Consider the following 18,029-nt stretch of genomic DNA (forward strand, 5'->3'; position numbering starts at 1 on the left):
GTGGAGTGGCTCAGGGCTCTCTCCTCCACGGTTACATTACTGTTAGGTCAAGGTCACAACGAGTGATGCTGGCGCAATAATTCACATTGGAAAGAACGGTTGGTGAGGCGGTGTTGCCGGTGACGTTACGTTCATGTTAGTGGCAGACGAGTGTGAGTGAAGGCCTCAAGTGGTGTTTGGTTCTGGCTCCCGTAAGCTCAGGCCTTCTTACCTCCTGTGACTGAGAAACTTGCCCGTGGAGTGCCCCGACCCATCACATCCAGGGACTGGACAGCTAAGGGCAGCACAATGGCGGTGAGTGAGGTCATGTGAGGTGAGTGGGGCAAGAGCAGCGCTGCGACAGGGAGGCCGGACACCCCGGCGCTCCCAGGCAGTCTGGTCACTAAATTGCTAGTGCTCTACAATCTGGTGTTACACCATTTTGATTTTTATTATGGTCGTTAATATTAAGTTAAAATTGATATTAATACTTTAATTTGTGATATTACTGGTCTATCCATGGATGACTGGGCTTCAGTTACATTGGGCCTCCCATACACCAACTTTTGAGACAGAGTGAAGGGCACAGGAAGAGCCGTACCGGCAGCTGTCGGCGAGGCTTGGACGAGGCTCGGCTCCCTCACCACCACTGTCGCAGCGTAACACAACACTCAGTAGCTCAGGAAGCTTTGGGGCTAGACTTTGTGCAATCATGCTCAATCTTGTCAACAACAAAGGTTTGTTTTAAGCGTGCATCTGGTCTCAAGAGTGGCAGTTATAATAAAGGTTGTATTTTACAGCAGCCTCTAAATATTACTATTGCAGGCTGATATTGTGCCACGACCACGACATCAATCAACAAAGTTACTTACTTTAGAGAGATGATGGGTCACAGAGCTATTAACCCATTAGGGACAAGATGAGAACACAGTAACAAACAGGCTCAGGCCAGGGGGACAGAACCACTTGAAAGTAGCTTAAAATTTTAACTGATTTCATTCTCCTGAGGTGGAAGAAAACACGGCTGCGTATCGGATAAGGGACGTATGGGCTCATGACAAGAGTACATCATCACATTTAAGGGATAAATCGGGGAATGACTTCTGTTCGGATCCAAGCTTGATGGGGGTTTCAGAGACGAGGGAGCAAGCTATGAGGGCAAATTTTCATGAGAACCAACACACGTGGTCTTTTCCAAGCTCTGGGGGACGACTATAAACAGTGACCAAGACAAGGGGTCCAGGAAAGGGTCACCGGTACTTCACGGGTCCAAGCCTCTACAGTCAGCCGGAGGTACAGGTCGGTCCTTAGAAGGCAACCAACAAAAGCAGATACAGTAACACAGCAACACACACACACACAACTACGAACCAGAAATTGAAATTGTGAAACTTTGGTACCACAAATGCTATTATTTTCCTCACAGGTGATACAAAAAGTACTCCTCTCGTATTTATGTGAATTAAGTAACTGAGAAAATTAAAGAGTTGATCCACCTGAGTTCCACAATACCATTTAGAGGTCGTATGGGTGAACGTGAAAAACAGAGGTCTGTCAAGGGTAAGAACGGTGGGCGTCAAAGACAAACTCACCGAAGTGGCTCTGAGTCCTGCGTGTCCTTGGGCTTGTGCTTGGGTTTGTTGGCTCTGGGGCAGCCGGAGAGCGAGCGGTGGGACGAGTAGTTTCCCGTGACGTGGCCGGACCCGTCGCACCCTGGCGTCGGACACTTCAACTCTTGCGTCTGGTGCTGGATACTCGAACGGTCGGCTCGGGGACAACCGGACAGGCTGGATGGTGGAGCGAGGATAGACTTGGCCAGGTGATGATTTTTTGGACCAAGACTGTGTGCAATAGGTTGAACACGATGGATGGGTGGGTAGGGACAGGGGCAGCCATGCTAAAGACTGCACGGGGATGGTATGAGGCTCACGAGATAACAGTGATAGGTATGAGGCTCACTAGATCATTAGTGACTGGTATGAGGCTCAAGACAGTGCAAGGTATGAGGCTCACGAATTCAACAGTGAAAGGTATGAGGCTCATGAATTTAACAGTGAAATATGAGGCTTATGTGATAATTCATGAAACGTGTGAGGCTCATGAGACCATTAGTGAAAGGTGCGGCATGGTAGCTCTGAAGTCGTGTTCATGAAAGTATTGTAATTATTATCAAGTGTGTGACATGAGGAAAGTATGTCTCGTCCCTCCTAACGGGCAGTGAGAAGGCACACAGTTAACCACTTACTAACAGTGTTCAATATGACAATGCTATTCAAGACCAACCAAGGTGATGCAACTGGCCCGAATTCTCATCAGCTTGGGGGTCTCACAAGTACTTCCTACATTCTAGTTTATGTCTACATATGGCACATTAATATTCTCTTACATTTTATTTACATAAACCATGTTCATATTAAAGGGGTAACATACACGAAAATATTATAGCGCAACATGCTGAATACACTGTTTGGAAAAAGGTGTCATGTAATCGTATAAGACCAAGAGAACATGTTCCAACGTCTGCTTATGAATCAAGAGGAATGTACCCAATATACATGTGTAACTTAAGACTTAGGGGTTAATTCTAAGTGGGTCTGGAGACTTCGTTGCACTTCTTCCTCAACGGTTTATTTTGCCTGGTGCATTGTCGTACAGTCTTGTACGTCACTGATGCATACTATGTCGATAGCAAAACTATGTAAATAATGAAGAAAATTTAGATGCAACAGACAAAATACAGTAAATCGATAAGGAAGAGATGCTGCCAGGTCTCGAATACCACTCAGAATACGATCCCGGTCTAGGAGGAGGGGAAGGTGACGGCTAGTGCCTTCACACTCCGGCGTGAGGAGGGAAGAGGGGGCGTTAGGGGTAAGAGAGAGAGAGGGGGGGGGGAAAGGGAAGAGAGGGTCTGTGGGGACGGGACTAACCTGCGATGCGTTGCGTAATTGCCGGTGACGTGGCCCATCCCGTCACATCCGGGCGTGGGACACTGGATGAGCTCCTTGCCGTCACGCCTACTACTGCTACGGGAGTAAGGACGCACGCTGCTGCTGAAAGGACCATCAGACCATCACAAAACCCTCACACACAACACCTTACATACTCTGTTGGACTCTTGAGAGCTAAATTATGTAAATCCTCTTATCTCATCTGCTCTTACACACAACATCTGCTCTTACACACAACATTATATATGCATCACATTTGCCCATCGTTCTTATAACTTACAAAACCATAACCAAAATATAACACACATCGTACTTATTCTTTTATACTCTCGATGCTAGAATGAACCACGTTTGCCTGCTTGTTCTTATGTCTTGAATATTACCATCAAACCTTCACACATTTCATTACTGTTCTACTCGATTCTCACTGCCAAAATGCCTAATAAAATCAACCTGTCAGTTCCCATAATTACAATATAATCACTAAACCTTACACAACACTAAGCTACAATATTATTCACATTTTCTATCTCTCTCATTTATAATTCCTTCACATCTTTACATACCTCGCGTCAGTAATTCTTTAACATCTGATTGGACAGACAGTGAATTTAAACGTGCGTCTTATTTATTACTTATTTATTTAAGTCCTGACATTATTACCTGTGAGGCTCAGGTGTACACTAGGAACTAGCTACATAGTTACAGTAACTGTGGTCTTTTGGAATGCATCTCTGACTTGTAATGGCTCCTAGTTATGAAGTCTTCTGTAATTTATCTTTATTTGTATAGAGTCATGGGTAAAGTTATGGGTGGTAGCTTTATAACCTGTGTAATTCTGTAACATCCCTGATTTATACTGACTGCCTGAAGATGTGACATTCTTTTTTAACTTATCCTTGCCGCAGAATGAATATCATGTATTTTACTAACTCATAATATGGATTCCTAATATTTACCGATTAAGAATGACCTAATAATAGGCTGTGATATCTTAAATGCACCCTTGCCTAACAGTGAAGACCCCATGTATATTTAATCCTTACCTGTCTGGCATGGGTGTGGGTGGTGGCTGCGATCGCGACGGTGAGAGCTGGTACGGTGTGGTGCAAGCGCTGGTGGTCATGTAGTCGCCTCCCATCGTAGCACCGTAGCCCCCCGCCCCCATGTAGCCCCCCTGATAGCTCTGGTAGCCCATGTAGCCGGCGTTGTAGGCAGTGGTCACGTCGTACGGTCGAGTGGTCATGGTGTTGTAGCCTGAGTTAGTGGTTAGTGGGGTTAGTGGTTAGTGGGTTAGTGGTTAGTCAGGTTAATGAAATGAAGGTTAGTAGTCAGAGAAGTCAGAGGCACCAGAGTATGTGAAAATATTAGTTGGGGTTGTAATTAGTTGAGATGAGTGTGTTGGATCCATTTGTGAGTAAATTATTAGCTGGTTCAACACGATAAAAATATTACTTGGTGTAGACAATGGCTACGAGTTAATGCATAAGATGCACTGAAACGATGTAGGAAATATTACTTGGCTGAATATACAGTATACGAAGAAGATATTACTAGGCTGAATATGTTGGAGATATTAGGTTAGTTAGGTGGTAAGTGTTGATGCCCTGGGTTTTTATGAAAAGGACGAAATAGTCATTTTCAAAAGTTACTATAGGGAGCAGCCACAGTGTACGGACCTACGAGCTTCGCGATTATGAGCCGGTAGGCGGAGGGCGGTACGCTAAGTACCCTTTCAGCAAAAGCACACACGAACTCTGGGCACTAAAGAGTTAATGTGCAGAAGATATTAACAGGTTGAATATGCAGGAGATATTAGTTAAGAGGTTAGTGTTTCAGACGCACTTAAATATGCAGAAGATATTAGTAACATAAGTTAGTGTTTGATGTACAGACGCACTTAAACAGACGGAAAATATTTGCAGTTTGAATATGCAGGAGATATTAGTAACTGGAGATATTAGTAACTGATATATGAATTGGGAGTGCACTAAAAATACAGGGAAAGCCATAGTTTCTCTTATGCTACTCAGTGATTACGATGAGAAGCTGAATAGATATGTCGAGTCAGAATGATTAAGGCTGGCAAAGAGTGGAGATATTAGAGATAATCTGAACGGCAAAGTCACCATAAATACAGAATAACTAACAGCATTTCTCAAATTAAATTACGTAATAGGTTGAGTCACTAGTGGTTAAATTTGTGAGCCAAGTTAGACGTGATATGGCCAGTAAGGAGTGGAGATATTAGTAGACAAAAGTGTGGATACACGTAAATTGCTAGAACCAGTAACGTGCGCTTTGTGAGGGCGTGACGAGCGAGCGAGCGTTTCTACATACGTCTATCATCATACTTTCATCTCGGTGTAAACTTTCAACATTTTTGGTGAGGTAGTTGAACAATAAGAGACGAATAATTGCGATAAAATATTTACTTCCTCGTGTTTTCACACACACACACACACACACACACACACACACACACACACACACACACACACACACACACACACGCACGCACGCACGCACGCACGGAAAGTGAAAAACAACTCATACATCGCATGTGTCACTTTCAGTGCTTTAATTCGATTTCATTGTGGAGCATGTCAACTGAAGCCCTTGGCACATCCCCCTGGAAAGCTGGGATTCCAAGGGATTTCTTTGGTCACCTATGTAAAGTAATAGCTACAAACAAAATTTATTGAATGTATCTACTACCTGCTGAAAGAATCTCTTCTCTATCTCACATAATAAAAAAAAAAAATGTTAGCCTCTTAAAACCATCGCAGTCGGGCCGTGTTGTGTCAGGCCGCCCATATCTCAGCTAAATGTAAACATCGCTTCGCTAGCTGCGCTCGCTCGCTCGTATTGAGATGAAAGTGGGAGATACTAGAGTTGTTAAAACACGAAATATACAGAACAATAAACAAATTTTGATCAGGTGGGAGATAATAGTAATGAAAACCTATCTGTGGATACATTATACAGTAAAATTAATAGATTTCTTTCAGGTGGGAGATGTTATAGACAAGAACTGAACTGTAGATATACGAGATGTACAGTATGGATAAAAGCGAGGAGATATTAACAGATGATATCTGAAGGGTGGACACAGTTGAATTATTCAAAACTAATAGTTGTTACGTTATTTTAGATTATGGTTGTGGTTAAAGGTTAAATAAAAGTAAAATGCTATAAATATTTTAGGAAAGATTCGTGGATGATAAGCTCTCAGTAACGCCTGGAGATGTTAGTACTGACAGACAAAAATAGTTTTAGGACACTATAAACCAGTTGTTAATAAGTGCAATACAAGACTTAGAAGATAGGACTACATACACCTTTCATGCTATGCTTATCTTTGTAGTTTACGCTGCAACATTTTCAAAACAATGCTGTATAGCATTAAGTGTCGTCATTCATTTATACTTACGCAATTGCATCTTTAAGTAAATGTAAAGCTTTACTATTTTCGTGTGAAGCAAACTCAGCAGCGCACATGAGACTTGAAAGTTCCGGTGGGAAGGACCGGAATGTCCCCATTCTAATTAAAACATCATACAAAAGTTTAAGGGATAAAACCTGAGTTCATTTGGTTCCTGGAAGGCGCTATCAGGGTCGGGGTTTAGTGGACTGTTACCGAGGAAAATCTAAGATCGTCACTCAGAGTTTTCAATACTGCACTTACAATTAACCAGAGATATTTTACTTTTTCATGGAGAAGGATAATGAACATATCATAATTTTACTGCACCACATTTACCAAAGAAATATTTTAGTTATATACACTAAATAATGAATAAAGCTGCACTGCTACTCCACATGCTCCTTTTTCTTTTGTACTCCCTCGTTATCACAACTTTACGACGCATGTTCCTCAGCCAAGAATGCAATCAGAAGTGGTGAAAATGGAGGGACAAAATAAGAATGAACGAGGGGGGCCTTTGCAAATCACCACAAAACTATGAATTTTGGAGTTCATCATTATTCGTATTCCTTAACTCCCGGGTCAGCACAACCTCACAATTCCTGTCCCGAAAGTCATGGGGGTAGTCTGCTGGGGGGAACCTGGTACAATCCTTTTAAAATGAGAGTGCATTAAAGGCGCTACTCATAGTCCAGAACTTCATGGTCAACACAACCTTACTATTCATGTTTCTGGTCATGTAAGCGGTCTAGTATGGCAAGGAATAAAAATATAACACGGATGATACAAAGAGTTTCGTGTAAATCGTCAAAGATTTTTCAGTTTATAAGTATTTTTAGATTTACTTCGTATCCTCTACCTCCCTGGTCAACAAAGCCTCACCATTCATGTTCCTGAATTCATGGAGAAAAAAAATAAAGACTGTGCAAGCTGTCACAGGCCATTAAAATTTGCATGTTCTTCTATATACTCAATTTGCTTGGTCAACACAGCCTCACCATTCATGTTCCTAAAATCATGTGATCGGTCAGGTGTGGTGGTGTATCCGTTGTCGTGTGGGGGACAGGCCGAGGCGGTGGGGGTGCGGGAGTAGTCCGGGGTGACGCCATACTCCAGGGGCCGCGCCAGGCTGAAGTTGACGGGCTCAGTGGGCGAGGAGAAGTCTACCGGCTCCGTCTGCTCGTCTATGGTGGTTGGCTGCTGGAAGGGAGCGCCGCCCCCTGGATAGCCCGTGCCCAGGCGTGACGGGGGGCTGTACTCTGGGCTGGTGGGGCCGCTGCACGGATGGGAAGGGGGGGTTAGTATATCAGTAAAAAGTCTACAAGATGAATAACACGATAATCAACAAACAGCAACAACAACAACAGTAATCTAATAATAATAATAATAATAATAATAATAAATAATGACAGGTAAAGCTGCTGCATGGAGATGGATGGGTGTAGGAAGAGAGGAAAGAGCCCTGTCAACGATACAAAGACCATGACTTTCAAATTAATAGGAAGAGTTCTATATAATACTTTGTGTGCAAGAAGGGTCAATGACAATATCTGCCTTTTTAACGCAAGATACTTCAAGCGGTAAGAGAAAAACTAACCTAAAGAATGCTGCTAAAAAAAAAAAAGTTCTATCTTATCTAAAATTAAAATCAGTGGTACGGAAAATTCAACTGATGGTACAAAAACTACATATCGCATAGCCCTGATCTCTACTGGATTGTCGTAAAGGCAAAATATATGACATACTTTAGAACAAAACTATTCGATACAAGTGCTTGATTTAAAACAATGGTCCAAAAAAAACGAACCAAAAGAATTATGGTTATTTAGAATATGCAATTCAAAAAAAAAAAAAAAAAAAAAAAAAAAAACGTTAAACACTGGCCTTCATCGCTCTCAATCTCGAAAATATAACAGCTAGTTCAGTTTCATACCTGAGCGAGCCCGGTGGCCGAGCGAGGGAGAGGTCGAGCGTCTGGTTAGTGTGCTGGGAATCGTGAGAGCTGCCGGGGGACACCAGCTGGGGGCCGCTGTAGCAGGGGGACACGCCTGGTCCGGGGTAGTGCGGGGACGTCACCATGGGGCCCCCGGTACCCATGGGTCCAGAGAGGTCCATCACGTTGGCCGGGGACATCGGGTTGGGCCCCATCGCCGAGGTCTTGACACTGAGGTTGATGGCGGAGCTGTCATAGCGGTACCCGGGACTGGGGGCGGGGACACGGGGAAAGTGGACTCTCACATGATCCCAGCAAGGCCTCTCTACTAAGCGTCCGTGTTGCGCTACTACTGTACGTGCACGGCAATCAGCTACGTGATACCATTTTTGTACACCCTCCCTTTCTCTCCCCCTACAGGAAGGTACGCAGAACCATAAACAGTTCTGCGTTCTCGTAACATTACTTTTGTCCCCCTCCCTTACCCTCCCCTTTAACAAGAAGTGGAAAAACAAAACAAAAATCTGCGTTTCCGCGAGCTAGTACCAATCATCACTGAAGCATCTATAGTGGGTATATTAACAGCTTTCCCTCCTGCATTCTTGAAAAACTGGCCAAAACGTATTCCACTTAAAATTATACTACAGTAGATAAAGATGTGCCCACGATATCATAAAATTTTCATGTAAGACATAAAGCTGCCACATCCCCTCAAAAAGCTGTAGTTGCTATATTAACGAATGTTCCCCACACAGAACTAGATCCCCCAATAATAATGTAACGACAGGCTACCTCGAAAGAGAATTCTTCTGACAGCTACAGTGTACAGTATATGTTAGCAGATTTTTCGCAGATAATCTTGGTTTTAACTAACCCGTTCCCTCTAATAACTACTGTATAGAAGAGGTATGAGCTTAAAGTTAACTAAGGCATAATTAGTTCTTCCATTAATAAGGTCGTCACCATGATATACGATTCCTCATAAGTCCACCGCAACGACCAGAAATAATGAGTATACAAAAACCTTTCTAAGAAAAAAATCCCGCTCACTACAGACAAGTGATCCAGTCATACGGTTTAAGGTTTTTAAAACTCACAGTTTTTCTTTGCTATGTTAAGGGGTCAAGCTGATTGGGGCAAACTGAGGTAGGGTAAGTTGAGTAAACTAAGGTAAGGTATGGATAGGTAAGCACGATAAGGTCAGATAAGGTAAACACGATTAGGTAAGGTAAGGCAATGTAAGGTAAGCTAGGCAAGACAGGGTAAGGTACGGTTTGGTAAGGTAAGGTGCGGTAACGTAAGGTAAAGTAAGGTTGGGTTAAGTAAGTAAGGTTAGGATAAGAAAATACGCCTCTAGTTTACAGCAGGATTGGCCAGCACGGGTTAGACTAGGTTACGTAAGGATAAAATGGTTCACGTAGAAATAGTTTAGGTTCGTTTTGTCTGAATAATTTATGTTCAACTGCGGAAGTATTAGGACTGCGTGCTTTACCTACCGACGATTCTTTAGGTCTATTGCTAAAGCATAGATGCAGGAAGGGGAGGCAAGACCATAACCTCTGACAAACTTTAAAACATCTGTTGGAATTAGACCTGGCTTCCCTATAATTCGTTAAATAATGCATTCAGTGCGAGATAATGACCAGACTCCTCCTTTACCCTGACATGTGTTTCATCAATGACGTCATAAACTGGTGGCTTACCCACACCTTCACCCTCTCAGTTTTAATTATAATGCAGTAATGAAGTAAACCTGAGCTTAAGATGAATGTTGCTCATCAACACCATCATCAACACCATCATCATCATCATCATCATTCAGCTAATTCCACGGCCTATTAAAAATATGCTGCAGCTCACCTCTGATATATGGAGTTGGGTGGGGCAGGGGGCATACACGTGGTGGAGCAGGGCGTGGTGTCGTTGAGCTTCACCTCTGCCCCACACGCAGCCTTGTTCATGAAGAAGCTGTTGTGCGATGACGTCACGGGGTAGTCACTGGTGACGGGGGGCGGTTTCAGGGAGTCGAAGGGCCCATGTGGGATCATGGAGGTATTAGTGGGCCCGGGCCCCACCAGCGGACCGGGTGTGGGGGTCATGGCTGTGATGGGGCCTCCTGGGAGTGACGTTCCTGTGGCAGCTGCTGATGTGGTGTCGAAGGTGGTGGGTGTGGGCGGCATGTGGGGCTGGGAGACTGGTATGGCTGCTTGGCGGTCCAGGTCTAGTGTGGTGTAAGAGTGAGGCAGGTCAAACCGCGCCTCGCTAGCTCGCACTTCAGTAATAGGTGACGGTCTGATCAGTCCGGCCTCGTCTTCACCCCGGTAGCCAAAACACCCCAAGCCCGAACCCTCCGACGACTTCACGTTGACGGGGTCTAGCGAGCCACCCAAGCCTTTCTGAGGGCTGTGGGTCCTGTTGGTGATGTTACTAGTTAATGTGTTGTTGGTAGTGGTAGTGGTGCTTGTGCCACTCACACTGTTGCTGGTGCTGCTGTTGCTATTACTGCTGCTGCTGTTGTTATTATTGGTTGTGCTTGTGTTGTTGTTGTTGGTAGGAGTGAGGGCCAGCCTGCCTCCACCTGCCACCTCCTCCATGCAGGCCTTGGGGGGGTCCTGGGGCCGGAGGGCAGGAGGGTCGCGGGCTGTCGGCTGCGTCACGGCTGAAGCCTCCATCAAGCGGTCGCTGGCAGACGACCGCACCTCCTGGGTGCTGCCTGGTGAAGCCCCCGCGTGGCTGCTGGCGGGCTGGGCAGTGGCGTCAGGCGGAGTGGAGGAACGATCAGAGGGTTGGGCGTCGTCTTCAGGGGCGGGAGAGCACAGTGAGGCGAAATCCTGCGGCGAGGACACCCCTGAGGAGGCCGTCACTGAGGTGGAGGGCTTGCACGAGGTGGAGTAGGTCAAGCCTGACTCCGTTTTGACCACAACTGGTACCGGCTTGGTATCTGGAGTGCTGGATGACGACTGTGGTAACGACGATGAAGAAGACGAAGACGAAGGATATGGGGTCAATTTCGAAGGAGAAGGAGCCACCTGTTGTTTACTACTGCTGGTGGTGGTTCCCGAGTAGGCTGGTGGAGTGGAGGTGGTGGAGATTGAGGGCGTGATGGAGGACGATGGAACCGATGCGCCGGGCAGGAGAGGCAGTGAGGGTTGGGGAAAGTCAAGCTGCTTCACAAAACACACAGGTCTCAGCAGGCGGTCTGACGTCGCGGCTGGGGGGTTACAGTGCAGAGTATAAAGTACATGTATTACAGTGATTAAAAAAAATTTCATCATATCTAGTTAAAGAAGCTGCGTATCTATGGCTACTATGTTTGGTACTATTCATGAACAGTTCTTTACATTAAGTTTTTCTAAAATATATCAACTAGAAAAAAAAAAAAAAAAAAAAAAAAGTGAAGAGAATAGGAACAGACCTAATGGCCCTTTTGAGGATGCTTGCAACATACAGTACAAAACTGAATTCTACGACTCATAAATAAATAACTCAAGTTTCAGTAAATCGAGGGAGAAACAGAAGGGCCCGTACTAACAAACATCAGCCTAATGACTATAGTCGCGGCGCACGACTCTGAGGTTGTCATTATCGTACCCTGGCAACTTACCATTAAAAAGTGCGACCGATTTCGTATCATATTATGCACGAATCAAAATATGAAGCACGAATATATTATTCACGAATATTATTATACATGAACATATTATACACGAATCACATGCGTCTCATATAATACACGAAATCAGACGTACTTCTGAATGGTAGTTGCCAGGGCACGATAATAATAACCTCAGAGTCGCGCGCCGCGACTATAATTCTCCAATCATTTTCTGCCTGTATAATAAGAGGGGAACAATGCACAGTTTTCCCGTGTCCCTAAATTGTTTTTTTTTGTTTTTGCCTGACGAAAATCTCTTACCTCTTTCAGCTCAGCTGACCGCTAAATGTATTCAGGATGGATGGTCGATTTCGATACTAACGAGAACTATCACAGTTCATGCAACCACAGCATAACATTCAAGATGTGAGAATGACCTGCTTCAGTCAGGTAAGAGGAAAAATACGGTTCTTCATACAAAACCAAATCCAAAATACTGTAAATATGTATATGAATTCAACCCCTAACTTCTGCTGTGGATCCACCGACTTGAAGGCTGCAGCCGGAGGTGCAGCTAATGCAGTGGCGGAAGCCATTGTCAATATGTATATGAATGTCTGTATATGTGCTTGTCAATGCCACCCCTGACTTCTGCCGTGTGAACCTACCTGTCTGCTGTAGCGGGAGGTGCGGCTGCTGCAGAAGGGCCATGCGTTGGCGGGCGTGCCTGGCGGCCTGCTTGGAGGCGGCGGCCACGGGGCAGCCTGAGAGGGAGCGGTGGCAGTGGCGGGACTGGTTCACGTGGCCCCGGCCGGAGCACCCGGGCGTCGGGCACTTTACTATAGTCTCGTGCGCCGCGAGGACTGGAATGTACCATTGTCAGTAGGGTATATAGAAATCGTCAGCGGAGTGAAATATAGAATAGTAAGTAGGCATCTGGTTACAGACTGATAAGTAACGGGAAGAATGTAATATCGTCAGTAGGATGAACAGATCACTGTCAGCATGATGAATATAAAAGCGTCCAATTCTGCCTGCAAACTGCTTGATCTTTTGTCAGCGTCCTTTTTTTACTTGCCATACTCTTCTCTTTACTACTGCTATCCCAATGCTTTATCAGTTCTATCAGTAACCATATTCTGCTTATCTATGTCACATCCTAATTCATCCAACATAGCTCTAGTCTTTCCTACTCAATTTCAGTGACCCCTTCAGTTACAGGACGTGTTTTCCTGCTACTGTTCTTGCTACCGCCGTCATCATCATCGTGGAGTCGACGCTACTGACTAAGAGGCAAAGAACCTGATCTCATCCATGGACCAGTGAACTGACGCCACAAAGGGCATTCAGTTGTAGAGTGATACACGGTTCAACTCAAGTCCTCCACAAAAGACCAACGCCTTAACCCCTTTACCAGTCAATCAATTGAAGGATTTTATTGCTTTACTTTTCTTTACCACAATTTTATTTAAATTCAGATATGGGGAATACTTTTTGAGTGAAGAGAATAATGAAGGTTATATGCAGTCTCGTCACTCAGTTAAGTTGAGCTGCTAAGTTGAATATAATCGTCTGGAAATAGCAAGATCAAACTAATTAATACACCATAACACTGAATATGTTAAGAGTGCATGACGTAAAACTGAATTATTTACTGCCAGCCTAAATGCGATCCCTCAGTCTGAAGGAGTTAAGCTAACACTACCGGTATGTACTTAAAAAGGTTGTACAAAAGAAAATGTGCTTCATGTAGCCTACTGTATACGCACATTGCTAAAACTATGTACTTAAAAGGGTTGTGCAACGAGGAAAAAGTGCTGTATGTAGCCTAATTTTTACCCACTTTTCTAAAACTATGTGCTTTATGTACTGTACTTACTTTCGGGTGTAACCTTGTCCTTCCTGGGGCAGCCTGAGAGGGAGCGGTGGTGGGAGTAGAGGCCCGTGGCGTGACCCGTCCCGTTACATCCCGGCGTTGGACACTTACTGCTCTCTGAGGGATACACAGCAGGGTAGTAGCATCAGTAAGAGGGTCGTAACATAGATAGATAGATAGATAGATAGATAGACAGAAAGATATACAGACAGATATGATGAGAAGAGAATGACTGGATATTGTATGCTCTCTCCGGGTTCATTACTCGGTAGTAACATTAGTAACGAGATAGTAACAGACAGACAGGTAGATGGCATGAGACTGAACACACGCTGCTCTCTGGTAAAATAAATAATAATAATAATAATAATAATAATAACAGAACACACCAGATCGTTCTCATGTCATTACAAAACCACACGTCAACCCCCCCCCTCCCCCAATTACACCACCGAAGGCACACCATCGTCACACCACCACAATCCCCACGTCAACGCCAGCGCCTCGTCAGGAACACGTCGGGTACGGTGCGCTGGGGACAATTAAAAGTTGAAGAGTACACGTCTTTCAGGGACAGCGTGGAAAAATAACAATTAGGAGTTGCAATATACGTACCTCTCTCTCTCTCAAGGAAAGACGAAAATAAATCACCTAAAGAGATAAATATACACAGATATTGTACAGACAACTACTTGTATTGTCCCCCCCCCCAAACACACACACATAAGCGAGTAAAAAGTCAAATTCGTGAAATCTCCCCAAGTACTCAATATACCTTTTACACACACACACACACACACACACACACACACACACACACACACACACACACACACACATTCACCAGCCAATAATCCATGACAAGAATCAACAGTGGTAAAAATATAAAGAAAAAAAAAAATGCCAGTCGAAGAATAGGCAACCGAGTAAGTTCCAGGAAAAGGGTTTGGGGTATAGATGGGGAGGGGATGGGGTATAGATGGGGAGGGGATGGGGTATAGATGGGGAGGGGATGGGGTATAGATGGGGAGGGGATGGGGTCAGAAAGGGAAGAATATTGGTGGGGAAAGATGGAGGTCCTGTTAGTGTGGCAGAGTAAGGAGTGTAGGGTGTTGGGGGATGGGGAGATGGGGTAGGGTGGGGTGGGTTGGGGTTGGGCGGGGTAGGATTGGGTGGGGTGGGGAGGGAATGGTAGATAAGCTGGGGTGGTTGAATGGATGTTGATGGGGTGTGATTGGCCAAGGTAGGGTAGGGGAAGGGTAAGGTAAGTGGGAAGGAAAGAGGTAAGGAATGAAGGGGACTGAACAGACTGGAGTAAGTGGAATTAAGAGAACTTGGTGGGAGACAAAGGGAAGTGGTACGACAGCGGTGGAAAAGGGAAATGAAGGGTAATTTGAGATAGTTACGGCTGAGAAAGAGGTGTAACAGGGGTGGGAAGGGCAGGGGATGGAAAGGGGGGTGAGAAAGGAAACGGGAGGGAAGGAAAAGGGGAAGAAGGGGAAGGGGTGGGGCAGGTGCAAGTGACAAGGACGGGGTTCATATCATCAAAGAGATTCTGTGATGAGCTCTCTCTCTCTCTCTCTCTGGCATACAAAATGATGAGGTATATGGGAGGGTAGGGATGGAAAGACATTAAAAAGCATGAGGACAAAGAACACAATAAAGGTAGATATTAATGAGGAAAAAAAGATAACAGTAGACAAAAAACAATAAAGACTAGAAGTGAGGAATAATAAATAAGGTATAAGAGAAGAAATAATAAAGGCTAACAGTAGAAATATTATTCTGTCCACTAACAACGCATACGGGATGGTCGTGGGGTGGGGGGGGGATGGGGCTAGATGAGAGCGGGGAAAAGGGTTGAAAAGATGGAGTGGACATAAGAAGGGGTGGGAAGGTAAGCGGGAGGAAGAGGTGGAGGGGCGAGCAGAAGGGTGGAGAGGGGAGATTGAGGGAGAGGAGAGGACAGACGGATGAACAGAAGGTGAACAGAAAGCCTGGAAGAAAGGAATAAAGAAGCAATGAAGAAAGGAGGTGGACGGAACAGACAGGAATAGCAAAATGATGACAGGAGACGGAGAGGGACAGAGAGAAGGACTGGAAGGGGAGATTATGAAGAAAGAAGCGAGGACTTTTTGCGAATTTCGTAAAAGACAGATGAGGGTGAGGATTAAACAAGGAAGAGGGGAAGGAGAGGAAAAAGTGGAGGAGGAGGAGGAGGAGGAGGAGGAGGAGGAGGAGGAGGAGGAGAGAGAGAGAGAGAGAGAGAGAGAGAGAGAGAGAGAGAGGAGAGGAGAGGAGAGGAGAGGAGAGGAGAGGAGAGGGAAAAGGCAGAAGGAGAGGAAAATGAGAGAAGATGAAATAAAAAGATGAGAGCTAGGGAACGAGGTCTCCCTTCTCCCAAACCCCACCCCTATTCCACACTCCGCCTGCAGCTCCTGGTAAATCAGCCCTACTAAAGAAAAAATATATACAAAAAAGATCATTATAAAACCTCTGCATCCCTTCTTTTATCTCCCAGCCTCGCAAAAACCCACCAGTGATCAGATTTTCCAGCCTCCAATTTCAACCTTACACAGGGAGGCAATTAGGGCGAAAGTGGAATAATCGGCAGTGAAGGAATGACTATGAAAATATATGAAAAGCAGCAGGGAGGACTGACACGGTTTGGCGAAGAAGAAAACGGGGTGTGCGGGGGTGAAGGGGTCGGGGGGGTACTGAGCGATAATTAAAAGAGGGAATGGATAAAAAAGGGAGGGCGGTTTAAATGGAAAAGTTAGAAGAGGGGAAGAATTGGGGGAAGGAGAAGGAGGGGGGGTAGGGGTGGAGGGGAGATGGGAGGCAGAGACACGACAGGAATGGGTGGATAGCAGGAAGATATAAGAGGAAGATGAACGGGTAGGACGGAGAAGACAGGGAGACGATGGATGGATGGGTGGGGGCGAGAGAGAGTGGGATGGGGATATAAAAGAGCGAGGATGAGGAGAAAAAATATGGCGTATGGAAAGGAGACAGCACGGGTATGGGTAGGAGACACAAGGGGCGAAGATGGATGAATGAGAGGGAAAGGGGAGGGGGGAAGAGGAGTAGATGGGGAATGTGAAGGTCGATGGGACGGGAAGCGGAGTGGAGGGTGGGAGGAGATCGATCGATGGAGTGGAGGATAGGAAGGACACATGAGAAGAGTGGATGGAAAAAAGTATGGAAGGGAGAGAAGAGATAGAGTGATGGAAGGAAGTAAAAAAAAAGATGGATGGAGGGGAGGATCGCAGAAAGAAAGAGGGACGGATGAACGAAGACTAGAGGGAGAAAAGACGAGAAAGGACACAAGACGAAGAGGTACAAGGAAGTATAACGGAAGGAAAAACGGCAATAGTCTCCCATTTCAAACCTGTGTGTAAAAGATTACGTTATGATTATCGCATTTGTTTCATGTTTTATTATCGTGTGTGTGGCAGGCTTCCTAGATAATCGTACTTAACGGTGTAATATATTCACTGCATTTTAATATTTTCTTGCTTGGTATTTATGTCCTTCATCCTGAAAGACAGCATAAAAAACATTCAGGATTTAAGAAAATGTTAACGTGGCATAAACAGATAAGATTAACAAGGAAGACATGCAAGAAAACCTCCCCATTAGACGAAAATACAACCCTACTGAGTGAGAGATAATGACAGCAATGAACGAAGGTAAATCAAGGTGAAACGGAAAGGATGGGGAGAAAACAGGAGGACGAGAAGGAGAAGGATAGAAGGAAAAGGACTGAGGAGAAGAGGATAGGGAAGAGGGAGGGAACTAGGTGGGAGAAGAGGAAGACAGCAGGAAAAGGTTAGGGGAAAGGGGTGATGGGGAAGGGGTGAAGGGGAAAGAGGGTGAGGGGAAGGGGTAGAGGTGAAGGGGCAAGAGTGGAGGAGATGAGAAGGAAGAGGGCGAGGAGGTGGTGGTGGTGGGGGGGGGTGAGGGGAGTCATTTTTTCACACAAGCCACGAGTGAGGGTTCTTTATGAAGCAACATGGCCGGGGTGATAAGCCAAACCCGCCCTAAACCCAGCCTTCCCTTGAGCCCAAAGTCGCCTGCACGCCCTACCCTGCCTCTGATGCAACAAGGCCGAGGATGACGAGCTAAACCCAACCTTAAACCCGCCATCCCTAGAGTCTAAAGTCGCATGCACGATTTTCCTTTCCTCTGAAGCAAACGCCTTGGAAGAAGACCTACATCACACCAACTTTTTAACAATTAGCCCTTTTTTTTTCTTTTTTCTTTTC

The 18,029-nt window shown here is 45.2% G+C and overlaps 1 protein-coding gene across 1 annotated transcript in view; it reads right to left on the minus strand.

Moving 5' to 3' along the window:
* The window catches only part of LOC145404357 (uncharacterized), a 36,642-nt gene that overhangs the window by 8,151 nt on the left and 10,462 nt on the right, over positions 1-18,029 (minus strand). Inside the window, exons 2-10 of the mRNA XM_080275878.1 lie at positions 13,765-13,878; positions 12,554-12,748; positions 10,151-11,501; positions 8,291-8,560; positions 7,356-7,633; positions 3,977-4,187; positions 2,910-3,026; positions 1,572-1,820; positions 212-274 (exon numbers count right to left, since the gene is read on the minus strand). Coding sequence (XP_080132004.1) covers positions 212-274; positions 1,572-1,820; positions 2,910-3,026; positions 3,977-4,187; positions 7,356-7,633; positions 8,291-8,560; positions 10,151-11,501; positions 12,554-12,748; positions 13,765-13,878 — 2,848 coding nt within the window. The remainder of the gene's footprint in view (positions 1-211; positions 275-1,571; positions 1,821-2,909; positions 3,027-3,976; positions 4,188-7,355; positions 7,634-8,290; positions 8,561-10,150; positions 11,502-12,553; positions 12,749-13,764; positions 13,879-18,029) is intronic.

The sequence above is a fragment of the Coenobita brevimanus genome, chromosome 63, assembly GCF_032717465.1.
Source record: "Coenobita brevimanus isolate Jiangsu-jjx chromosome 63, ASM3271746v2, whole genome shotgun sequence".
In the NCBI taxonomy this organism is placed as follows: domain Eukaryota; kingdom Metazoa; phylum Arthropoda; class Malacostraca; order Decapoda; family Coenobitidae; genus Coenobita; species Coenobita brevimanus.